The following is a 24292-nucleotide window of genomic DNA, read 5'->3' as shown; positions in this document are numbered from 1 at the left end:
CGCTCGAGGTTTATGTTTTGGAGAGAACTCTTTCTAAGCAAGAAAGGTGTTATATATGAAAGGAAAGATGGGATAGGACTATATATTGGGGAATCATGGTCCTGTACGAGAGGGTGTTATTCTGCAGGAGCGCATATTCGAAGGAGTTCGAAAAGTGGGGGAAAATAGATTCAAGTTGGTAATTTTGTTGTTGAAGGAGTATATGAAGGTCTTTACTGAGCCACTGCTTTGGTCCTCATCGAGTTTTATTGCGTTCTGATTGACCACTTGGTAGATGAGTCGCGTTAGATGCACTACTCCGACTCGGAGATGCCAAATACAAAGTTTCAAATTTGCAGCCACACAGACTGCGGCCGTGCACTAGTGAGGAACTGTGTATTTGTCAATGCGGATTCAGAAACAAAAGGTATGCTTTTGTACAGCTATTAATATTTATGTGGTTGTCCTTGTGTTATCTGATAAGTCTATAATGGTCCCTGTTGTAGATTAGTACAATTGCTGGTAGTTCTTCTTTTGCTTCTTGGAGACCACTCCGCTTCGGTTGGGTTGCACGTCTGAAGCACTGTAATTGCGCTTTGATTGGGGTTTAAGCGAAATAAATCCGGATCTGGAAGGCTGTACCAGGTCACCACCATTTGGTTTGGGCGATGACCGGTTGGAGTCGTTTTTCTTTAATCTCTTGAATTCGCGGCCATTATTGTTGGAGTCATTGCTTTTGTCGTTTGCTAGATTCTTCCGCTGCTCTTTTTTCTTCTGTTTTTTAGACTGTTTTCTGTCCTTTTCGAGTGTATCCTTGCTCTTGTAGTCCTTGCTCTTGTTCTTTGTTTTATTTTTCTCCTTATTCTTGCTGTCCTTAGAGCTCTTAGCCTGACCGTTCTGATTACGGTCAATATTCTGAGTAGGTCTCTGGCTTCTTCCATCCAAGTAGGCAAAGTACTTGTCTCGAAGATACAGCGGTAAGTTGATCCCACTGAATGCACTTCCATTCAAATTTGGAATTCTTGAGCCACGTTCCTGTGGACAATCATCTCCATAATGCTCCGAAGAAGCACAGTTATAGCAGAACATGATGGGAAGTTCCAGCTTTCCATCATTTCCAGGAATGGTAAGATAGGATCTCCAGATTCCAGGACAAGTCTCGTCGCTATGACGAAGAGAGTCGCATGTCTTACAGTATTGTCTTTTTCGAGTTCTGCTCGTACATTGGCTTACAATATGGCCTTTTTCTCCACATCTGCCACACAATACAGTCGTAGGACATTGTGTTTCGTAGTGATCTCCAACGACACCACACTTGTGACACACCACAGTTTTACATTTGCTACGCATATGGCCTCTTTTGTGGCAATTATCGCAGAGAGGACCCATTTCCTTTTGATTGGCAATGGCATCGCCTGTAGATGGGTCTAAAACGCCAAAGTAACGGCCCTCACCGCGAAGTTCCACCAATTCATCCGCATTGTCATTCACTTGATCATATGAGAGAGAGATGATGCCTTCTTTTTGGGGCTGGTCTTCTTTTTTCTGTGCCTTTTTGGCTTTCTCCAAGTTTGAGGGCTCAGGCGTGGCCAGACGTAGTTTAGGAAGCGCGTTTTTCCACTGCACTTTGTTATCAACCGTAGACGGCGCCGTGTCTTCTGTGAACTGTAGTAGAGACATTTGGAGGGAGTTATGGGGAAAGAAGAGTATCTATTAGTGTCTGAAAAGTGTCAAACAGATGAGGTGTCTATGCAGGCTCTGATGGAAGTACTTCAAGGATAGAAGCAAAGAGAAAATGAGAACTACAATTATTAAGAATCCAATTTGAAGAAGTTTTTACTAAGGTTGGCTATTTTAATCGAGTGAGTTCCTTTTATTGGCCGAGAAATGTATATTAAGTTCAGTAAAGTGGAAGAAGCAGCATGAGAAGTAGCAGCAGCAGCAGAAGCAAAGAAGTAGAGTCAAAAATCACGCCATTCTACAAAACATTCCGCACAACATGGCCCGCAGCCTGGCTCTCAAGATCGGTTCCCAGACCAGCGACATCAAAAGAACTCTTAAGATATTCCTGATGTTTAAGTGCAGCCATAAGATAACAACCACTAGACAAAAGGAAAAGAACAGCCACGGCAAGCAAAGATGTGGCCATACAGAGCAAACTCAACCATTGAATAACACTCATAAGCAAGTAAAATCCACAACGTGGCCAATTGTCGTCGAACTTGCGTACGAAATTGGTGAAAGTGTCAGTCAACGGACAGATTCTCAACAAAAATGGAATCTCCACAAATAAGACGACCAACGCTTGCACAAGACAGATGATGGAGAAAATAATCACCAAGTTGACGTGGAAAATGTTGGCCACACCAAGCGCAATACAGACGAAGATGGTGAAGATGGAGATCCATTGGCCGTACACGGAGAAGTTCTTTTTTCGGAAATCTGCCGAGAGGCCATTGAAGATATTGGATGATATGGTTTGAAAATTGAATGCCATTGGGGATGGAGTATAAAGAATGGGAGTACGTTTTGGTTTTAATGGAAGTTAGGGTAGGTGCAGGTGACAAGGCTATGGTAGTATGGGGGAGGTGGAGGAGGTACGGGGCAGAGATGGAAAGTTGTGGTTTGGGATGATATTTGGGCAAACTTATGTGAAGTGGGTACTGAATTTTCGAACTCTTTTTTCTATTTTTTTTTTGTTTGAACTGGCTTTTGAAACTGGACTCGTCTATGTGAGAGATTGTTCTGTTCAAGGACGTATATATCGGGCGGGACGATAGAAAGAAATTGAAACTTTTGAACATAATTCAGAATTTTTCTTAAGCTGCGTTTGTCTTCGATATCCTTGTTGGGGCTCTCAGAATCTGTTCAGCTTTCCAGAGCGTCTCACTAGTTTCCAGTTCTCTGTATCATCATTCAGGAAAGAACTCCCGACTCATTTGCTGTGAAAGTTCAGAAGCTTAAATTAGCCTGTTCTGGGGTGTTCTTGTTTATTTCTCCCACCATTCAGTAGGACCAAGGTGAAGGTCTGACTTAACAGAATCCCACATGAATGGGGTGCCAGATATCAGAAAACCAGAATTCACACTTAAATAGGATCAAATTACCCCAGATACCTCCATAGAGCCTTCGAATGCTCTGATGAGTCAAGAAAGACTAATCTTTCATCGGCCAAATACAATCCTGAGGTGAGTAATCCCGATCAAGGTTGCTCAAATCCTGATCAGGATCTTGGTGCAAATCACTATAAGATCTTGCTCTCAAGAAAGTTGAGCTCAACTCTTAGTCGAGAAATCATTGTTACTCACTTCCTACATCTTCAATTAAACCGAACTGTTTAGATCTACGTAAATAAACAAACTTGTATCGATCTGGTTGCAAGTCAAGCATATTATTCAATAAAAAAAAACATCCCAACTCCCAATCGGAATTGAAAGTATACATATGATCTACGCTCTTATGGAAGATCGAAGCGATCAACTTAGCTTCTAAACTCATCACATAAATCTAATGGGGATAATAGTGAAACACAAAAAATGCCAAGACCTTTGTAAATAACAGAGACAGAGGGGCGTAGATCCATTGACTCACATACTTTGTAAGAGGATCTACCATCATTTTTCAAGAGTACATTATATAAGAACCCTCAGTATGTGAAAGACAAAGGGATACCTAAAAGTCTAGGGAGGAATTAAGGAGGCGTCTTTACTTATCTTGCTCAGAAAGCTATTGTGAATCATTAGGACAAAGATCGGTGTATTTCCTTTGGCTTGTCCGACGCCCAGAACTAGTTCGGATTCATCTCACCCAGTTCATACAGACCACGAAAATGACAGAAGAGCCCGAGCCTATTTTCTCGAAAGAGCCCATCTATTTGAAGAACTCTAGAGAATCTGAGGTTTTATCTGCTCAAATCAGTATCGTTCGGATCGTGCTATCTCAGAATTCTCTTTCAAATAACCTCCAAAAGCTTTTGAGACGTTTTGCTGGTGAAGCTGAAGGTGCTAGAGAGCTCATTGATAATTTTATTGAAGATTATGTGACCCAATGTCTTGTAATTGAACAGCACGCTACTAAGGGCAAATTGACAAATAAAGAAACAATCCGAAACAGAGTTATCTTCGAACAATTTGAAACTGCCATAACAGAAGCTCATTTGCGATTGAAAAGATGGGCTACAATATTGATTGCAATGCATGAGCTCATTGCCGAGATTTGCAAAGGCATTGCGCAGTTTATACGAAGAAGATCGGAGCTTGGAAAAGTTACTCTCTCAACTTGCAGGGCTGTTGAATTTCTGGACTTGCAAGTGAAGTTCAAGAATATGATGGGAAAAGCAAGAAGTTTGGTGGCTATAGCCAGAAAAACCATGACCTCTGTTGAATTATATTCAAATCAGATTAAGGCTTTTTCTGATGACAAGTAATCCACAGAGAATAGAGCTGTCTTATATCAATCAGTTTTGCAAATGAGACTGTAGAATAATTAGTCGACAATTCCTGTTGATTGAAACAATAAAATGTTGAAGACCAATTGAGAGTACACAGTGAACTACCTAGGGATAGAGAATAGGCAGTTTGAAAGTTCAAAGCTTGAATGAAGATCAAGCTTATTTCGGTGCTACAATATTGGTTAGTTTTCTTTGCACTGTAACATTTCTGGAATTGAAGCTGTTTCTGAAGAACAACTTATCACTGCGTGCGGCGACGTTCGAAAAGCCAAACTGTATTTGAGGCAAGTCTATATGAACTTTCACCTTCTTGTATCTAGATCGAAGTATCTTTTCATGAGAATGTTTCTCTTACAATAAATCTAGTTTGATACATACATGTACTATCGGCATTTCATCTGGCTCGATAGCAAGATTTTACTTCATTCAATACCTGATATTCTACACTGATCAATTTCATGAGTTATTTTGGAATAGTCTTGTGATTTACTGTGAATTAGGATCAAATTTGCTCGGCTCGATCGAACATAGAAAATCTCATTGCTCGACTAAACAATACTAAATCAGATCATTGAAATCATATTGCAGTTCAAATACCAAACGAAGAATCCAAATAGATATAGTGCAGTAAATGGTCACTCAGGTGTTCAGATAGACCTCCACCATATCCAAAGAAAACACCGCCATATCTCGCTCGAAGAAAAATCAACAAATTTTGCGAGATCTCTTCAACAAAAAAACAAAAGAGATAGTGTCAACTTTTGTACTTCCTTGCCACATGAATTCACTATGCCTCCTACCATATGTCCCATAGACAATTGATACTCAATAAAACTCCAGCCAGACGACAAAAATACTTCCGGTACCATCAAAGATCCAATCTTATGTTTAATTTTTCAATGAGACCTAAAACCATTTTGTTTTTCCCCTAAAATCACCTTATCATGCACCTATTCAACTCCCTCACTAAACTGTACATTAAACCTCATCAACCCATCTCTTCACCCACATTCCACACTCGTTAATTATGGGAAGAGATACAGTAATTGGTCTCGTTGGAAAGCCCAGTAGTGGTAAATCTACGACTCTCAATGCGTTGACGGATGCAAACGCCAAAGTGCGTTCTTTTCCCTTCACAACCATCGATCCGAACAAAGCATCTGGATATCTAGAAGTGGAGTGTGCATGTTCACGATTTGGAAAGCAGGAACTCTGTAAACCAAACTACGGATATTGCCGGAACGGAACTCGTGGTGTGCCAATCATTCTTTTGGATGTGGCAGGGTTGGTGCCCAATGCACATTTGGGTAGAGGTCTAGGAAACAAGTTTCTTAGCGATTTGACGGAAGCAGACTGCCTTATACATATTGTCGATGTAAGCGGAACCACTGATGCGGACGGAAAGGAGACCCGTGGTTATGATCCTCTACAAGATATCGAATGGTTCCAGGATGAGATTTTCCGGTGGATTCTAGGGAACTTGACTGAGAAATGGCCTTCAGTGGTCCGTCGTCATGTGGCCACCAAATCTACTACCTTGGAGACTCTTCTTCTGCAGCTTGGTGGATACTATGCCAATAAGGAGCTCGTGGGTAAGGCGCTTGATCGTATGCCCAACCTACCTCCCCTTCAAGAATGGGACACTGAGATGGTGGAGGCAGTCGTGAAGTCCTTTATGGCTGTCAAGTTTCCTACCATCTTGGCGCTCAACAAAATGGACCATCCGGATGCGGACAAGAACGTTTCCAAAATTATGTTGAAATTCCCAGAGATGAAGTGTGTACTTACCTCGTCACTCACAGAAGTATTCCTACGGAAACTCGCGGCACTGAACTACATCAAATATGAGCTGGGAACAGAGTTCATCGATACCGCGGAAGATCTTCCTGATGCTGGACTCCGTCCTCTTGATGAGAAGTTGGCTGAGAAGATTGAGGAGATTAGAGACTTGGTCCTCTACCGATTCGGTTCCACTGGATTGGTTAACCTACTCCAAACCGCAGCAGAAATGATGCAACTCGTGCCGGTTTATCCTGTGCGGAATATCAGTACCTTTGGAGGGCTGTCAGGTCAACATGTGTTTCGGGATTGCGTTCTAGTGAAGAAGCATTCACCAGTGATCTCTGTTGCGCGCAAAATCATGGGTGATGTGACTATTGCAGCAATTGAAGGTGTAGACAAGAAGAGAGTCGGTGAAGAAGATACCGTTGATGTGAAGAAAAATGACATTTTGTCTTTTAGATTGGTTCCTGGAAACCACTAGGTTCAAGAGTAGATGGTGTTTGAAACGAGATAAATACATAGAAGCAGCTCGATTTAAGAACCAAAATTTTCTACAAAAACACAAACATAAAATATGATTAGCCAAATCAAAAAGAATCAAAAACCCACCCGCTTTCATTCTTGTTAGCCCTTGCTGCATACTCATCTGATCCGACTCGGCACATAGTATGCATAATCTGAAACACCACCGTACACACCTAATATCTCCAACAAGCATTCCTTTGTACTCCACTGAATTCACCTCCTTTCGGCACAATGGCGCTCGTATCCTCCACAGAGCTCACGGCTGACCAATCAGAGAAGCTTCAGCTGCTCATTGATGCGCTTCCAACCATCTTGACCGAGTTAGACAAGCCCACCTACGATGAGATTTTTGGCCACAGAATAGGAATTGAAGGTACGCCATATGTCGAGGTGGCAATTCGTAACGAGATTCTTCTTAAATTTCTTGTTGCGAGCGAATACGACCTTGCGTTGGCCAAAGAAAAATTGGTGCTGACCATGAACTGGCGTGGGAAATTCAACGTGTTGAGCGCTGCGTACGTCGAGGATTTCGATGCAGAATTGGAGAAGATGGGTATTGTCACGGAATTTCCCGGAAACAAGGACAACTTCAGAGTGGTGACCTGGAACTTCTACAACAATGTCAAGCTCACCAAAAGCTGGTTTGTCGGATTCAAAGCCGAGGAAGCAGCTGGAACCCAGCAAGAGCCAAATGGGTCGCCGGGCCTGCAGTTCTTGAGATGGAGAATTGGTCTTATGGAACGCTCATTGGCTCTTTTGGAATTCTCTGATAGTGACAATACCAAAATGGCACAAGTCCACGACTACAAGGGTGCATCAATTTTTAGAATTGATTCCGACATGAAAGCAGCCACAAAGGAAATTATTAAGCTCTTTAGTGATCACTATCCGGAGCTTCTCTCAAAAAAGTTTTTCATTAACGTTCCATTGATCATGGGATGGGTGTTTGGCTTCTTCAGAGCAATGGGTATTATAAGTGCATCCACTTTGAAGAGATTCGAAGTGATGCACCATGGAGATGTCAGTGGTCTGTTTGGTGAGGATAATCTTCCTGCTGTGTATAATGGTGGTCTTGAGAACCGTAAAGTTCCTGACATTTTTAGTAAAACTGTGAAGAAAGAGGCGATTGCGTTGCCAACTTATGCCAAAGTGTTGTTGCAGCAACAGGGAAAGATTGAGGGCGCTGCTGTTTAGAATTAAATGGCCGATTTTGACATGAGTGGCGTTTGCTGCTCTTAGGTATAGAGTGGATTTAATATGTGTAGATGTTCGCAATGTGCATTGGTTATGGTTAATGTTGGTATTTGTAATAGTCTATAATTGTTTGAGATTGTTATCGCCATTTCTGTATTTTTTTATAGATAAATCATCTTCAATCACTGTAAATAACTAAGTTACTCAATTCAAACATTGTTTGGTTTGATGTAAGCTAGAATCATTTTGGGGAATTTTGTCCACATGTCGCTTAACAAGCGATTTTTTTAGACCAAAACCACAAATAGGATTTATAGGGTCGCAAAGTTATTCTGTCATTAATGAGGGGCGGTTTGAAGGCCTCTATAGGTAGTTTAAGTCGATTTTAAGATTACTGATAGGCTGGCTAGTTTCAAACAGATATTACGTGCAGTGACAGATATAGTCTAGTGGTCTTGCATCCTGATATTTTGAGTCCGCTAACTTGATGGCACACGTTCGATTCCTTCAAGCTAAGTCATACTATTATATCTAATAGTGTTTTTTCCCTCAACATATTGTTTTGATATTAGACATATCCATTGTCTTGCTTTTTCTCGGCTCTTATTTTGTATTGCTTTTAACATAAAGTTCACATCTGAAATAATGTCTTAACGGCCGCCAGAACATGCAAAGCTCTCAAATACTTATTTCAGAATTTTATTTCAAGAAATTGAGTCTTACTGTTGATGTGCAAATATTCCCTATACGTTCATTTATGATACTACGAATACAAGATCTGGCCTTTAGTTTGAAGGTGCAACGCCAACCCATTGGTTAAAAAGATCCCTGCAATTTAAAAATGAATTTCTTTCATTAAATTAAACTCCTTCCTTGATTATTTAGTTTGTTAGGGGTCCGTGTCTAGCTACGTCAAAACTGTACCATTTTTTGAATCACTACTACAGCGAATGATCGATTAGTCTCACGAGGACCAAAGCGATGGATTAATCAGTCTATTGGATTCATGTCATTAAGTATGTTATTGAAATTTTTCAACCCTACATTCTCGATTCTGCACTAGCGTGGGATAGACCGCAACGTGTTGTGCTTGTTTAATCGTATCATGCCGACTCGTTTTGTTGAAAAAGATCATTTTCATGTAATACAATATTTCAATACACTTGCTTCTACGGCAATTTTGGCCGTTTTGGGGTTCACTAAGCCCTTAACCACATCTTGATTGAACTGAGCAACGGGAGTGTCCAACGATAAATGGATAAGCGGACATCGAAAGTCATTGTAATGTTCCACTATATTATTCATAAATTGCGAGGACCAATTAATGGCATTCCGATTGAGTCAGCACTTACTCCCATCTCTTAGGCACCTATAGCGACTATGGACACTTTCGAATCAACCATTCTTTTTCAACTCCACCATTAGGGAAGAAAAAGCATCAATTTGCGCATCGAAATTCATCCACTATATGATTATCACTTCTCATTGCAGAATAACCTCACTGTCATTCACCTGAAACATTCGAATCTTACCTCAACTCAGAACGGATTATCCGCCTGGAACCTTACGAATTCATTTATCTTGTTCTTTGTAAAATTAAATCAAAACTTTAAAATCCTATTTGCAACTATTATCTAATCCTACTGTGTTCTTATCTTTCACGTGACTTCCCTATATTAGACCTCCAACTACTATTTATTTACCGCCACAAACATGGCCACCGATTGTTACGAGACTCTTGGGGTTCCTCGGACAGCTTCATCGGATGAAATCAAAAAGCAATACAAAAAACTAGCGGTCAAGTTCCATCCAGACAAGAACCAGGCGCCAGAAGCACATGATAGATTTCTTCGAATAAATGAAGCGTACGAGACGCTAAAAGACGCGGCGCTGCGACGTGCTTATGATGAGAAAAACGGCATCAGCATGCGCCCAGCGCAACAACCGCAAAATTTCAGTGGGTTCCCGGACCCATTCAACGTGAACTTTGCAGGGTTCAGTCGGCAAAGCACGCGCAAATATCGAAGCGGGACTTCGTATTTCGAGAGCTATTTCACCACTGGATCCGATGGTTTTGGTGATCCATTTGCTCGCGCTCGTAGACAAACGGCCGAGGAACGTGAACGTAAAATGGCAGAGACGGCTGCTCATGCAAAGATGGCCCTCGATGAGCACAATAAGAGAGTTCGCGAGGAGTACATGCGCCGGGCGCAACAGCAACGTGAACAGGAAGAATTAGAAAGAAGACGTTTCGAAAAGGAAAAGGAAGCAAGAAGAATGGAGGATATGCTTCGGCAACATATGCAAAAGAATCAAACGGACCCAGTGAAACGAGAGCGTTTCAGTGCACAGTCAAACTTGTGGGACCTTGATACGGATGAGCCCCCACGACCCAAGGATGAGCCACCACGGTCTAAGGATGGTCTTGGCCAGAACTCGGCCGAACCTATAGTTGTAGAGGATGATACCGAAGTGGAGGAGGTGTCCCGGCAAGAACAGCAGACATTCGAGCTGAATGGAGACGGGGTTGAAGAAGAGGATGACAGCGAGGATGAAGAACCTCTCTATGCTGACGCTACCGAAAACTCATTTTCTACACATTATAGAGATGAGTTCTCAGGCCAATCTGAGACTAGTGAAGAAGAGGAAGAGGAAGGAGAAGAAGGAGAAGAGCAGCAGAAGAATGCCTTTTTTGGCCATGACCGAGCTTCCAACCCTCCCTCTGAAGGAATTCTCGGAGACGAAGATATCTCGTTTGCTTCTGAAGGACACGAGCTCCCGAAGACGCCAGTAAGCGAGCCCGATATAGTAGAGATCGATGGTCCAGATGATACAGTTCCAGACATATTGGACCCTACGCCATCTAAAGAACGCATAAAGTCGCCTCGTAGGGCTCCATCAATGCAGCAACGTCCAGATGAATTTCGCAAGGGTGCCAAAAAGGCACGTCTCTCTAATTTTGACGAGATGAAGTCATCTTTGGGCGTTGATATCGGTGACGTTGACTTCTCAGACATTCGCGCGACGCTCCCTGGAGGTGCGAAAGTGAGAAAACTGAGCTCCAGTAACAAGACACATTCTGCAAAACGGGCCAAAATAGCTGAGTTTGTGGATGGGCTGACGAGAGCGCTGACATTGTTCACTCCCGTCAACAAGCTCAACCAGCGGAATTCTTCACAGACACTCTCGGCCAAGGACCTTCAACCCAACGTGGATCCCGCCAGTCTCAAGTTCAGCCATGAGCCGCCACGAATCCATTTGCCATCAGCCACCAAAAGAGAATGGGAGATTTACGTTGCACGAATGCATGTTTATCAACAACAGTTTGCAGTGTATCGAAAGAATATTTTGGAATACCAGGTGGCCAGATTCGAGATTGATGAACGGAGCCAGAACACCATCTATTCCGACGCAGACTGTCTTTCTGCATACCAGGCATGTTTAGCTGAGGAGCAGGAGATTGTTCAAGGATACAACGCAGCGTTTCAAGAGTTTCAGCAGGCGCTCCGAGTATTCCGAGCCAACTGTGCAATCATGATGTAGGGAGGTACTGACAGCACCAATGACTAATCAAAGTAGGAAAATGTACATTAACGGGCGAGCCTTCATAAATGCATATACATATAATATAAAAACTTAAAATACATACAATATAAACACATAAAATACACATATTTACATTTACATTAACATATTTATACACATATAAGCATGTATACATGAGTAACCACCTGCGATGGTGTTGTCTGACACGGGTCCACCTAAAATTTGCAGCCAACAAAAGAGAACATTTCGCAGTCAACAATAAAGAATACAAACAGTCACAACATTTCTATAAATAATGTCTTGTCCGCGCCGAAAATACCGCCACCCACCTTAACCACCACGGCACCTATACCAATTAATTAGTGCACCCTCAGTGTACACACAGTGTACATATAGTAGTACGTAGACGCGCTTAATATTTCTCCAAAACTACATCTATTCCAACCAACCAGCCTAAAATGTTGTCGCTTCGCCAGGCCTTTATCGCCGTCGGTGTCGTCTTCCACTTCTACTATCTCTGGCTGATTTTCGATATCTATTTTGTATCTCCATTGGTCCACGGGATGGACCAACACAAATCGACTCAGGAACCGCCCGCTAAGAGACTCTTTTTGATTGTGGGCGATGGCTTGCGCGCAGACAAGACCTTCAAGAAGCTTCTTCATCCCACATCGAAAAAGGAGCAGTATTTGGCGCCGTATCTTCGCCAATTGGTTCGCGAAGAGGCAACCTGGGGTATTTCCAACACTAGAATGCCTACTGAGTCCAGGCCGGGACATGTGGCGATGATTGCTGGTTTCTATGAGGATGTTAGTGCTGTAACCAAGGGCTGGAAGGAAAATCCGGTCGACTTCGACTCGTTTTTCAACCAGTCTACCCATACCTACTCTTTTGGCTCCCCCGATATTTTACCCATGTTCGCCTACGGCGACAACGTAGTCCCCGGTAGAATTGATGTTTGTATGTATGGTCATGAGTTTGAAGATTTCACGCAGAGCAGCATCGAGTTGGATGCCTTTGTATTTAGACACTTCAACGAACTCATGGATGATTCAAAGACAAATGCAACTTTGCACGAAGAATTGCATCGTGAGGGTAATGTTTTCTTTTTGCACTTGCTTGGTCCTGATACCGCTGGCCATGCCTATAGACCTTATTCGGCTGAGTACTACGATAACATTAACTACATTGACCGTCAATTGTCTCAGTTGGTTCCTCAGATTCATGAGTTTTTCGGCGATGAAGATACTGCATTTGTCTTTACTGCTGACCATGGTATGTCCGATTTCGGCTCCCATGGTGATGGTCATCCAGATAACACTAGAACTCCCTTGATTGCCTGGGGTGCTGGTGTCAACAAGCCTAAGCATGCTTCTGAAGAACAATTGAAACTCCAGGATCCTGTAGTTAGTGGGTATGAAGAAGATTACTTCGACACTTGGGGTTTCGATGACTTGGAGAGACATGATGTGAAGCAAGCCGACATTGCGCCTCTTATGGCCTACTTGATTGGCGCAAATTATCCTGCGAACTCTGTGGGTGAGTTGCCTTTACCATATATTCAGGGTTCTGCACTCAACAAGATCAAAGCCTTGTACGAAAATGCCTTGGCTGTTACTGAACAGTACATAATCAAGGAGAGTGAGGTGTACAATCACCAGTTCAGGTACAAGCCTTTTGATCCATTTGTGAACAAGCCAATCGCTGCTTATAAACAAGAAATCGAGGCCCTTATTCACCATTTAGAAACCCTTCCCGAAGCTAGTGATTCTACTGACATCGAAGCGACTGCCATTCAGTTGGCTAAGGAGTTGACGAAATGCTCCTTGGACGGTTTGAACTATCTTCAGACCTATAACTGGCTTTTGTTGCGCTCGATCGTTACATTGGGATTCTTCGGATGGATTATCTACTCCTTCAACATTTTCTTGAAGCTTTTCATTGTGGACGATTTTGCTCAGCCCAAGCATTCAAAACCACTCCTTGCGTTTTTTGGTGTTATTGCGGTTTCAATGAACTACTTGTTGTTTTACCAGCGCTCGCCTTTCAACTACTATATGTACTTGGCATTCCCACTATTCTTCTGGTACTCTATACTCAACGAAAGATCAATTTTCTTCATTGGTTTAGAAACATTCATGCACGGCATTTCCACACCCACAAAGTTTTTTGTTTTGGCTTGTTTCTTGGGAATGTACGAAGGTATCACATACGGATTCTTCAACCGGATTATGTTCTCGGTCATCTTCATTTTAATCGGTTTGTATCCCCACTTCCTCGGCTCCAAGTTATCTGTTGGAACCAAATTAATGTGGTTGTTGAGTTGTGCTGGTATGTGCATCTTCACTAACCTTGACGCCGTTAAAACGGAGAGTTTGTCTCAAATCAACATCAGTTCGGCATTTGCATTTACTGTTGGAACAATTGGCTATGGAAAGGTTACAAAGAGAGGTATTGCTAGCAAGGTCTCTAAGATTCTTGTCTTGCAATTGGTATGCATTGTTGCCATGGCTGTGATCACCAACATATCTGTTTTGTCATTGCAGTCACGTTCTGGCCTTCCATTTGCCTCCCAAGCGCTGGGCTGGCTTGTGTTTATTTTCTCGCTCATTGTGTTGCCACTCTTGCATTCTTCTAGTCCATCTCCAGACTATCAACTCAGAATTTTGATTATTTATTTGACTTTTGTGCCCACATTCATTATTTTGACTATTTCATTTGAGCTTTTCTTCTATGTTGGATACTCCTTGGTGTTGTTACAATGGCTCAACATTGAGACACAATTGAAGGCTCCTAGCAGTCACAAACCCGGCTTTGAGGGCAAAAAGATCAGAAAACCTCCGGGATATTGGTTGCAAACAATTAGAATCTCAATCATTGGCTTCTTTTTCTTACAGTATGCATTCTTTGGAACTGGCAACATCTCGTCAATCTCAACCTTTTCACTTGACTCTGTGTACCGTTTGATTCCGGTTTTCGATCCGTTTGCCATGGGCGCCTTGCTTATGCTTAAGTTAATTATTCCATATGTGTTGTTGTCGACCTGTTTTGGTATTATGAACTACCGATTAGAGATCCGCAAGTTTACCATTTCAACGCTCATCATTTCTACATCTGATTTCCTCTCGCTCAATTTCTTCTACTTAGTCAAGACCGAAGGTTCGTGGCTTGACATTGGTCTCACCATTTCGAACTATGTTCTTGCCATTCTCTCGTCATTGTTCATGCTAATTTTAGAGTTGGTGAGCACGGTGATTCTTCGCGGAGTCGCCTTCACTGCTACCGAAAACATTGCCAAGGAAACCGAGCGTCAAAAAATTGTCGAATCTATTCTCGAAGACTCTTCATCCATTAGTGAGCGCGTCAGACAGAGAAAGGGAACCTCGATCAAGGTCGATGAGTAATCGCCGAAAAAGAAAATCTCATATCAAAAAGAAATCAAGAGAGAGACAGGAATTCTGATTGAATCTTTTTATCTAATTTTTGTCTTCCTCTCTGCTGATTTTTGTCTCCCTCCAGGGCTCTTACTCATTTTTGCAGCCAAGATGGCTCCTGCAGGACCCACTGAGTCAGTAACCTCAACTCTCGAACACTACCCATAACTACTCCATCCAACTACATTTACACCACAACATACCATGGCTCCGTCCAAGTTGCTGAAAAAGCACGTGCTTCTAATTGACAACTACGATTCCTTCACATGGAACCTCTACCAGTACCTCTGTCAATCTCCACTTTGCGCCAAAGTTGATGTTTTCCGTAACGACGAGATCGACATCGAAACCATCGAAAATAAGATCAAACCCGATCTTCTATTCATCTCTCCAGGGCCCGGACATCCTCTGACAGATGCAGGAGTGTCTAAGGCTGCCATTGACTACTTTAAAGGTAAGATCCCCATTTTTGGTGTGTGTATGGGACAACAATGTATTGTAGAGGTTTTCGGTGGTGAGGTCACATACGCAGGCGAGATTGTTCATGGAAAAACTTCCAATATCAAGCATGATGGCAAAGGTGTTTTTGCTGGTGTTCCACAAGGCGCAGCTGCCACCAGATATCACTCATTGGCTGGTTTGAGAGGAACTCTCCCCGACTGTTTGGAAATCACTGCCACTACTTCGGGTACTCCTGAGGTTATTATGGGTGTCAGACATAAGGAATTTGTAGTTGAAGGTGTCCAGTTCCATCCAGAGTCCATTTTGACTGAGGCTGGCCGTATCCTCATTGACAACGTGTTGAAGATGACAGGCGGCACCTGGGCCGAAAATAACGCGGCCCCAGTCGGAAAAGAAACCAACATCTTGACTACTATTTACAAAAAACGTGTTCTGGATTACGAAGTCATTGAGGCCTTGCCTGGCAAATCCTTCTCTGAGTTGCAGACGTCATTTGAACTCGGCTTGGCTCCTCCATTGATCAACTTCTACGAACGTATCATGCATGTCAACAATAACAATGGAACCGCTATTTTGGGTGAGTTCAAGCGTGCCTCTCCTTCCAAGGGCGACATCAACATCAAGGCGCACCCTGCCAAACAAGCATTGTCCTACGCCAATGGTGGTTGCGCTGCCATCTCGGTTTTGACCGAGCCAAACTGGTTCAAAGGATCGCTTGATGATTTGGCCTTGATTCGTAAAGTCATAGATGTCGGTGAAAAGCCTGCTGGTTACCTCCGGCCCGCCGTGTTGAGAAAAGAGTTTGTTTTCAGCAAGTATCAAATCTTGGAAGCTCGTTTAGCCGGTGCTGACACTGTGCTTTTAATTGTCAAGATGCTTAACGATAGAGAACTCTTGGCGGCTTTGTACGAATACTCTTTGTCGCTTGGCATGGTCCCACTTGTGGAAGTCAATGACAAGGCTGAGATGGAGGTTGCACTTTCCTTGACCAACAACGGCAACACCAAAGACCCGCTTGTTATCGGTGTAAACAACAGAAATCTTGTGACCTTCGAGGTGGATTTGAATACCACCTCGTCTTTGGTTGCCATGACTCAAACCAGCGCCCGTGACGGAGATGTCATTGTGTTGGCTTTATCTGGTATCAGTAGCAAAGAGGAAATTAGAAAGTACAAGCATGAAGACCAAGTTGCTGGCTTCTTGATCGGAGAAAGTTTAATGAGGGCTGAGGAGAAGGGTGAGGCTGCCAGCTTTTTACAAGAACTCACATCTATCTAGATAATAACAAAACAAAATCGGTAATATTTAATGTACATTCATTATAGAAGAATCAAAGCAGTTCCTACGCGTGCAAATTGAAAAAGAGCAGAGCCGTGGTACGAGAACGGTGTTTCAGTTTGAAGTGTCGTAAGTAATTGGAAAATGGATTTTTCTCGACTTTTGTGGACCAACACCGAACCTCAACGACCTCGTAACAAACCGGACAAACGACTCCCTCGCGTTCGCGTTTTCTCAGCGCGGTTTTTCTCTTCTCGTTCTGTGCTTTCTGAACAAAGTACTTGCCTAGTAAGAGTGGCTCTGGTGTGAGGTAATTGTCTGGATAAATACCATGATTATGGCACATATGTTGAGAGTAATTTGAATTCTTGAGTTCAAAAAAGAGAATGTCCCGACAATAAAGACACAAGGCGCATCTGGAAGATCCTATCTTCTCCTTAGTAATTGGACAGAGCTCAATCCGGGTGAATTCTTGTTGGTAAGGATTTCTAAGCCCAAACAGGGGATTCCGTTCAAAGACATAGTTTTTGTAAAGGCTCTTCAATCCATCAAGTGAGACTCTTTCGTGGCGGACTCTTTGTAGAGTGCATTCGCTTTGGTCCAGAAGCACTATCAAGGCCCGTTTGTATGCATCTGTCGTGGGGGTCAACTTGGCTTTGTTAATTAAAAGTCCCTTTGTGCCTATATGAGGAGCATTTGAGAGTATTAACGAGTTCTCTTGTTTACCACGTGAAGAAACTAGTTTGGCTGTTTTCCGGCGTTTTGAAAGCGGCTCACAATCTAAACTCTTAAAATTCGAAGGAACAACTTCTGACGAAATCGATTGAGCCAGAATGTTTGTAGATTCAGCTGCAATTCTATACTCTCTGGTCAAATTATCCCTTTCTTGTAGTTCGGCGAATACAGATCGTGTTTGAGTAGTCATACCGCCGCTCAAGTCGAAATGATTGGTGTCATCTGGTGATTCAGGCGTCGCTTCTCTTGAAAATGGAGGCTTGAGAATTTCATGCCGATTCTCCAGTTCCAATTCTTTGGGTAAAAGCCGGGGAATCTCCCATTGAGGAAATGGTTCATTCAACATGTGGTTAGAAACACCGCAAACGGTGTTATTGGAACACAGATTGACAATTCTGGGATCCACAAAAGCGTTGAAGGGGGGTTTGCACCTTTTGATGTCATTGTTCGCACAATTCCGCAACAACTCTCTCACATTCGGAAGGCAGATCAGGTCTGATGCTTGAAACTCAGTCTTTCCTGCTTTTTTGAAGCAAAAGCCTCTAGAAATAGAACGCGAACTGGTCAATTTAAAATTACCATTAACTTGCTCTCCAAGTGAGCTAATTGATCCAAGAGAGTATATCCGTAAGCCTCTGGATCGTTTTTGTGGTAAATATGACATCAATGGAGTAGACATTGAACAGGCAGAAGAATTTCTGCTGTTTACTTCGTCTAGCCAACAGTCTTCATTTGATTTTATTTCCAGATTTTGAAATTGCGAGTAGTATCCCATTTTTGTGAAATGAATGTAGAGTGGATAGTAGATTGTGTAGACCTTGACGAGTTACAATCAGATACAAGGATGAAGATGCGGTTTGAAAGGTATGAAATTTGAACGAATTATTTTGTGAATGATTGAATTGTACTGTAGCTTGAATATTTTTGGCTGCTCATTAATTTTTGGGTTTGATTAATTGGCTGCAAAAAATGGCTAGAATAGAGTACACTACACTCCATTTAGTGAAATCTGATTTTTTAGTTTCATAGTTTCATTTGAGTTGGGTATATGTAAAGAATTTGATTTGAATGAGATCAAATTTACACCACCGTAAACGAAAAAAACTCTTCTACTGTAGCCACCATTCAAACCAAACACAGAACAAAGCAAAGTGGCACTCAAAAAATGGTAGAAAAATAGAAGAAAGCCCAACTCTGAAATTGACACTAAATTATAACGACATCTACGTAAGTTCGATATTACCTCGAATCTTTTATTCTAGGTATACCCCATATTTTAACGCGCCTCCATACTTCCCTACTACGCGTAATGGATGCTGCAAGTATAAGAGTAACTGCCCTGACGCTACAGGAATTCCCCGGCAAAGTTGTCAGGATCATTGGTAAGGTCACCACCGTGGATCCAAGTACCGATCTGGCCACTATCGATGCTGGTGGCTCGGTCACAGTTTCCACCCACGGAAATGAACAACTCGAAATCGGCAAGATCTATGAGGTCATTGGAAAGTTGAGTGTTTCGGATCTTTCCATCAACACTTACTCAATCTTGGAGCTCTCTGACAACGTCAACCTCGAGATTGCTCAGAAGTTTGCCAAGATGGTACCCAAGGTGCCAGAATTGTTCTATGGACAAGCTTAGGCGGTGTTGGTAATCTTGGGTAACCTCAGGTATTTTTATAGGGAAATGTATCACTTCAATAAGACTTCAATGTCCTTGTAGATTTCTAAGAACCTGTTGGTGGCGTAGGTGGTCTGCGCTGTCTTATACCATGGAGGTAAATCTTTCACTAGGCCAGCCGCGACAAGATTTCCCAAAGTGACGCACAATCTATAAGCGCTCTCTTCTCCCGCATCAATTAAGTCAACTCCTAGTTCCTCGGCTCCAAACCAGAGCGCTTGCAAGGAACTACGCTCGGCACCTAAGGTACGATTGGTGAACACATATGCCAGCAAGTTGTACAAGAACGATGCAATGGAAGACATGGCAGTTTCGTAATGCTTGAGGGTATGGCTTCCCTCGATTGTTGCGAATACCTTCACAGTGACAATGAGGTTTTGATTGAGATCCTCAAAGTACTCATTGAGAGTGACTTTGCCATTGTCGCCTACTGTCAAGAACATCTGGGCAAAAAGGGGACTGGTGACTAAGTTGCAAAGCACTTTAGCCATCATCATCACTACTGGAAGGTCTGTTTCGTCAACTTCCTTTAGTGAGACAAGAATCGGGTTAAGAAGAGCTTCTCCGCATTCGGTTGATTTAATAATATCAGCGATCGTAATTCTTGGAATGCAGATCCGGAGGAAATCGTAGCCGATAAGCTTTGAGGACTTATTCCATTTGCTGAGAATTTGTGGAATCACAGATGTAATCAAGAATGAAGCCTTTGCAGAAGTCAAGTTCTTTAAAGCAGCTTCTACATCATTGATAACTGATTCTTTAAAGGCAACTTCCTCCAGCTGGTTAGAGTTGAGTTTCTGGAACCCCTTGAAAAGTACTTCGGCCTTGAAGTCGACGAATTTGATGAACATCTTTTGCGGGAACATGGTTGCAGATGTATCGATGTTTGGCTGGTCCTCTAAAAATTGCTCATCATCCATCGCAATAGAATCAGCAGCGCCAGCATCTTGTTGCTCGATATTAAACCCTTTTGTGTGCTCCAGCAAGAAACGAACAACTTCATCTGCATAGGAGGAAGGAAGCTCATTTGCGGCCAAGAATCTCTCTGCAGCTGCGTAAGGGTTTTCATTGGCGTTGTAGGGCAATTTGAGCGGTGGTTTACCGTCCTCAATGTCTACATCAAAAACGTAGTCGTAACTTTGTCCACCGTACTCCTTCTTGTCGGAAGAGCCACCAGCAGATCCCACGACGTCTCCAATCTTCATCCACTCGCCGCCAGACCATTGATGTGCTTCAATCACACCAGCTGGGCTTTTTACCATGATCACGGCACCCTCTTCCTTTCCTGGAGAAGACAAAGCTTCATAGCTAGGAAGGTCCGTCTTTTTTAAATTATCTATGGATTGCTCCGAGATGGTTGACAGCTTCACAAGCTCGGCAAATTCTTGAAGACCCTGTTGGGTGGCGAACCTTTTGGTAGCGGTGGTGAATACATAAACCTCTTTGCCCGAACCACCAACAGCAAGATCGTCATTGGGAAGCACAGTAACACACCAAGCAGATAGACATGGAAGGGTGATGACCTGGGCTATGGCGCCATTGCGCCAGATACGGACAGAGCGGTCCTCTGCTGTGGAGATAATGTCGCCCGAGGAATTGTATGCGAGATCGTAGACAAAAGAGGTGTGGCCCTCCAAGGTTTGCAAGACCTTCCCAGATGCAAGGTCCCAGACTTTCAAGGTTCCATCGTTGGAAGCTGAGACAAATTGCAGAGCGCCAGGCAACACCAAGAGCTTCCTCACCACGTCATTGTGGCCACGGAAGCATGCCGTCTCTACGCCTTTTACCCATTTACGAATCGTTTTATCGGCCGAGCACGTGAGATAAATCTCATCAGAGCTACTGACGATCTTGGCGTCCCACACTGCTGCCGTATGGCCCACCAAATCATACTTGGTAGTAAAGGAGGTCAAATCCCATACTTTAGCGGTACAGTCCCAAGATCCGGACACCAATTGCTTTCCCAAAGCATGCAAAGAGCACACGTTTCCCGTATGGCCGATCAATTGGTACAAACCCAGATCGTCGCCTGGTTTAGAGAAGCTCTCGACTGGAGGACATAAATGTACGATCTGATCTTTTCCGCCGAAAGCTACGAGCGGCTGTTCAGTTTCCGAAACATATGCCACGGAATTGATGAACGAACCATCGGGAGAGTTGTAGCAAAAGACACTATCAGTGGTGGCGTCTGGCTGATAGCTAAGATCCCAGAGCCTTCCCGAGCCATCGCGAGACGCAGTTGCCAATTGGTTGTCGGAGATGACGGCGACACCACGGACATCCAGCTCGTGGCCCCGGAGAATTGTTCTGAGCTTGTATGGTGGCATTTGTAGTAGTAGTCGTTGGAGAATCTGGGGTAGGTATAGTGGAAGGTCGGTAATGTGGATCAGGGATTCGAGTTTATATTTTTTAACGGGTACACTTTAGAATAATTTAGTGCGTTTAGTTTGATATTGCTACGTTTTTTCTTTTTGGTGAGTATTGTATGTTTCTGGTTCGGATGTAGTGATTCATTCTGGTGAAAGTAGTGGAACGTGATGAATTTTTACAATGCTTGTCAATTCAACTTTAGCGAACATTTTGACATGGTTATGTTTGATTTCTTTGCAATTTCGAACAAAAGAGTTGTATCATTGGACGCCTGGTAAGTAAATGTTTATGATTTGCAGCCAGTTTCCAAATCTGGAAGAATAAACAAAATTCCTAGAAAACTGCTACCGGTCTCATCTAATGGCAACTTTTTGAAAAAAAGTAAAGACTAGAAATTTTGCGATGTTTCCGTTCTGAAAAAGGAAATACATTTTGGTCTGAAGCTGGAAATCATCGTTGTGTTCGAAGATGGATAAAGAAGGGCTCATGATCCTTGGTGCAAGGCCAACTTTGAAGAAAAAAATTTACCAAAATCCATGGACCTATAATGAATTTTTTAACGGCTACCAAATTCGTGAAACCAAAAGTAACACCAGAAAATCCAGCAAAAGCGTTTACCTCCCTAACACTGTACAATCCCCTAAAGTATCGAAACGACCAACAAGCAACAACCAACAACAATCAATAACAAAAAACAAAAACACCAGGCCAAAAAACTCTCACCCAATAATCTAAACCCTCTTTTCCATTGCCCGCCAAAATTCTCGCGCATTATCACCTGCTTCGGTCCCCACTGTCACAGGCCCATTACCTCGCTCAGTACCGATTCTCTAGGCCGCAATTCCCTCTGCACACTCACACCTTCAACCACCAATTTAAACCACCACTTATACAACATCCGCAAAATGGCCCTCCACCATTCGGTTTCCAGCGACGGATCCCACACCTTCTACTCCCCCGTCGCCGCAAAATACCTCCACGTGTCGCTGTCGGCCACAACGGTGTTAGATACCGAGCCCAGCGGAAACGTCCAAAACCAATCGGCTGCCGTTTCTTGCATTCTTGGAGTCATCAAGCTTAAGTACAGCAAGTATGTCATCACGGTCGATGAACACGAAGTGACTGGCCGCATCAATGGCGCAGAAATTGCCCGTGTCAAGCGGTTCAGCGTCACCGCTGTGGGTTCCCACACTGTGTCCGGTAAAGATGCCGAAGAACAGCAGTACCTTCGGTTGTTGAACAGCCAATTGGAAAAGGCTACGCTCTATTTTTCTATTGGCAACGCCTATGATCTCACAAACTCGTTGCAGCGGCAATTGGGCACTGAAAGCGTCCCTCAGCCAGACGATAGGTTCTGGTGGAATAAGTACATTTGCGAGGAGTTGCTTGCTGCCGGTGCTGCTGCAGACTGTTTCGTCACCCCTGTCATTTACGGCTACGCCAAATCTCATTCGGCCCAGTTCCGCGGCTCCAATAAGTTGGACTTTGCTTTGATCACCCGTAGATCCCGCTTGCGAGCCGGTACCAGATACTTCCGTAGAGGCATTGACGAAGACGGCTCGGTGGCCAACTTCAACGAGACAGAACAGATCTTCACCACTTTCGATGGCCATCTCTTTTCTTACTTGCAAACAAGAGGCTCTGTGCCCGTCTACTGGACCGAAATCAACAACCTCAAGTACAAGCCTAATTTGGTGGTCAGCACCCGTTCCTCGGTAGAGGCAACTGCCAAGCATTTCCGCGAGCAGATCGATTTGTACAACGATAATTACTTGGTCAATTTGGTCAACCAGAAGGGCTACGAGAAGCCCGTCAAAGATGCCTACGAGAGCGCTGTGCTGAGCTTGCCAGGCCCCATTGCCGCTCATGTCAAATACATTTACTTTGACTTCCATCATGAGTGCCGTAAGATGCGTTGGGATAGAGTTCGTCTTCTCATCGAGCATCTCAAGGAGTTGGGCTACTCCAATGACAATTACTTCATGTACGATTTGAACTCGAAGACAGTCAAACGCAGACAAAATAAGGTGCTCAGAACAAACTGTATGGACTGCTTAGATAGAACCAATGTCGTGCAGTCTATGTTGGGTAGATGGGTGTTGCAAGACCAACTAGAGAAGGCTCACTATTTGCCCGACCCTAATGCCACCGCATGGGAGGTTGCTGACCCGCTGTTTAACCTTTTCTTCCAAGGCTTCTGGGCAGACAATGCTGATGCCGTCTCATGCGCCTACTCTGGCACTGGTGCTTTGAAGACTGACTACACTAGAACAGGCCAAAGAACTAAGATGGGTGCCCTTAGCGACTTGAACAACTCCATCACCAGATACTACTTGAATAATTACCGTGATGGCCACAGACAGGATTCGTACGACTTGTTCTTGGGTAAGTACCGTCCATTCCGAGACTCGCTTCACAATCCGTTCATTGACAGAAGACCACCATTCAATCAATTGGTGCCTTACTTGATCGGCGCCTCGTTTGTGGTGCTTTTGGCTCTCTTGACATACCCCAAGGGACCATTGACCAGTTGGAAGAACATGGCAATCATTGCCGGCTGTTTGGCTTTTGGCTTCAACAACACCTCATACGTGCTCAAAAATGGATACCAATTTGTAGACTGGCCACAATTGTCACCTTTGGACTTCTTGAAGAAGGCCGAGGTGCACGACGCCGACGGCAAGTTTGTGGGCATCAGCTATCAAGAAAACGACCATTTCAAGACGGGCAAGAAGCGGAACTAATTGACGTTTGTATATTATAACATTTCTTAAATGGAACAATTCAATCTGAAAACGAGTAAAATTTTTTGGTACAAGATCTACTTCTTTGCTGACTTTGGCACTGAGAATGTGTCCT

At 43.4% G+C, this 24292-nt stretch overlaps 11 protein-coding genes across 11 annotated transcripts; 7 read left to right on the top strand and 4 right to left on the bottom strand.

The window, feature by feature from the left end:
- Window positions 1-486: 486 nt before the first annotated feature.
- PUMCH_000750 (uncharacterized protein) lies at window positions 487-1659 on the bottom strand (the record flags this gene model as incomplete). Its single annotated transcript, XM_063019825.1, has 1 exon — window positions 487-1659. One exon carries the CDS (start codon window positions 1657-1659, stop codon window positions 487-489), a length of 1173 nt encoding a protein of 390 aa, XP_062875895.1.
- Window positions 1660-1957: 298 nt separating this feature from the next.
- On the bottom strand, window positions 1958-2476 carry PUMCH_000749 (uncharacterized protein; the record flags this gene model as incomplete). Its single annotated transcript, XM_063019824.1, has 1 exon — window positions 1958-2476. One exon carries the CDS (start codon window positions 2474-2476, stop codon window positions 1958-1960), a length of 519 nt encoding a protein of 172 aa, XP_062875894.1.
- Window positions 2477-3808: 1332 nt separating this feature from the next.
- On the top strand, window positions 3809-4405 carry PUMCH_000748 (uncharacterized protein; the record flags this gene model as incomplete). The annotated part of the gene is made up of 1 exon (XM_063019823.1): window positions 3809-4405. The coding sequence occupies one exon, from the start codon at window positions 3809-3811 to the stop codon at window positions 4403-4405; it is 597 nt and encodes a 198-aa protein (XP_062875893.1).
- Window positions 4406-5456: 1051 nt separating this feature from the next.
- PUMCH_000747 (uncharacterized protein) lies at window positions 5457-6692 on the top strand (the record flags this gene model as incomplete). Its single annotated transcript, XM_063019822.1, has 1 exon — window positions 5457-6692. The coding sequence occupies one exon, from the start codon at window positions 5457-5459 to the stop codon at window positions 6690-6692; it is 1236 nt and encodes a 411-aa protein (XP_062875892.1).
- Window positions 6693-6967: 275 nt separating this feature from the next.
- Window positions 6968-7930, top strand: PUMCH_000746 (uncharacterized protein; the record flags this gene model as incomplete). The annotated part of the gene is made up of 1 exon (XM_063019821.1): window positions 6968-7930. The coding sequence occupies one exon, from the start codon at window positions 6968-6970 to the stop codon at window positions 7928-7930; it is 963 nt and encodes a 320-aa protein (XP_062875891.1).
- A 1713-nt stretch (window positions 7931-9643) lies between these two features.
- PUMCH_000745 (uncharacterized protein) lies at window positions 9644-11473 on the top strand (the record flags this gene model as incomplete). The annotated part of the gene is made up of 1 exon (XM_063019820.1): window positions 9644-11473. One exon carries the CDS (start codon window positions 9644-9646, stop codon window positions 11471-11473), a length of 1830 nt encoding a protein of 609 aa, XP_062875890.1.
- Window positions 11474-11934: 461 nt separating this feature from the next.
- Window positions 11935-14880, top strand: PUMCH_000744 (uncharacterized protein; the record flags this gene model as incomplete). The annotated part of the gene is made up of 1 exon (XM_063019819.1): window positions 11935-14880. The coding sequence occupies one exon, from the start codon at window positions 11935-11937 to the stop codon at window positions 14878-14880; it is 2946 nt and encodes a 981-aa protein (XP_062875889.1).
- A 234-nt stretch (window positions 14881-15114) lies between these two features.
- Window positions 15115-16650, top strand: PUMCH_000743 (uncharacterized protein; the record flags this gene model as incomplete). Its single annotated transcript, XM_063019818.1, has 1 exon — window positions 15115-16650. The coding sequence occupies one exon, from the start codon at window positions 15115-15117 to the stop codon at window positions 16648-16650; it is 1536 nt and encodes a 511-aa protein (XP_062875888.1).
- A 64-nt stretch (window positions 16651-16714) lies between these two features.
- PUMCH_000742 (uncharacterized protein) lies at window positions 16715-18160 on the bottom strand (the record flags this gene model as incomplete). Its single annotated transcript, XM_063019817.1, has 1 exon — window positions 16715-18160. The coding sequence occupies one exon, from the start codon at window positions 18158-18160 to the stop codon at window positions 16715-16717; it is 1446 nt and encodes a 481-aa protein (XP_062875887.1).
- A 914-nt stretch (window positions 18161-19074) lies between these two features.
- On the bottom strand, window positions 19075-21390 carry PUMCH_000741 (uncharacterized protein; the record flags this gene model as incomplete). The annotated part of the gene is made up of 1 exon (XM_063019816.1): window positions 19075-21390. The coding sequence occupies one exon, from the start codon at window positions 21388-21390 to the stop codon at window positions 19075-19077; it is 2316 nt and encodes a 771-aa protein (XP_062875886.1).
- A 948-nt stretch (window positions 21391-22338) lies between these two features.
- PUMCH_000740 (uncharacterized protein) lies at window positions 22339-24177 on the top strand (the record flags this gene model as incomplete). Its single annotated transcript, XM_063019815.1, has 1 exon — window positions 22339-24177. One exon carries the CDS (start codon window positions 22339-22341, stop codon window positions 24175-24177), a length of 1839 nt encoding a protein of 612 aa, XP_062875885.1.
- Between the last annotated feature and the right edge of the window lie 115 nt (window positions 24178-24292).

The sequence above is a fragment of the Australozyma saopauloensis genome, chromosome 1 (genome assembly GCF_035610405.1).
Source record: "Australozyma saopauloensis chromosome 1, complete sequence".
Taxonomy (NCBI): Eukaryota; Fungi; Ascomycota; class Pichiomycetes; order Serinales; family Metschnikowiaceae; genus Australozyma; species Australozyma saopauloensis.
The sequence above is the reverse complement of the archived record's forward strand: the minus strand, read 5'-3'. Positions and strand labels throughout refer to the sequence as shown.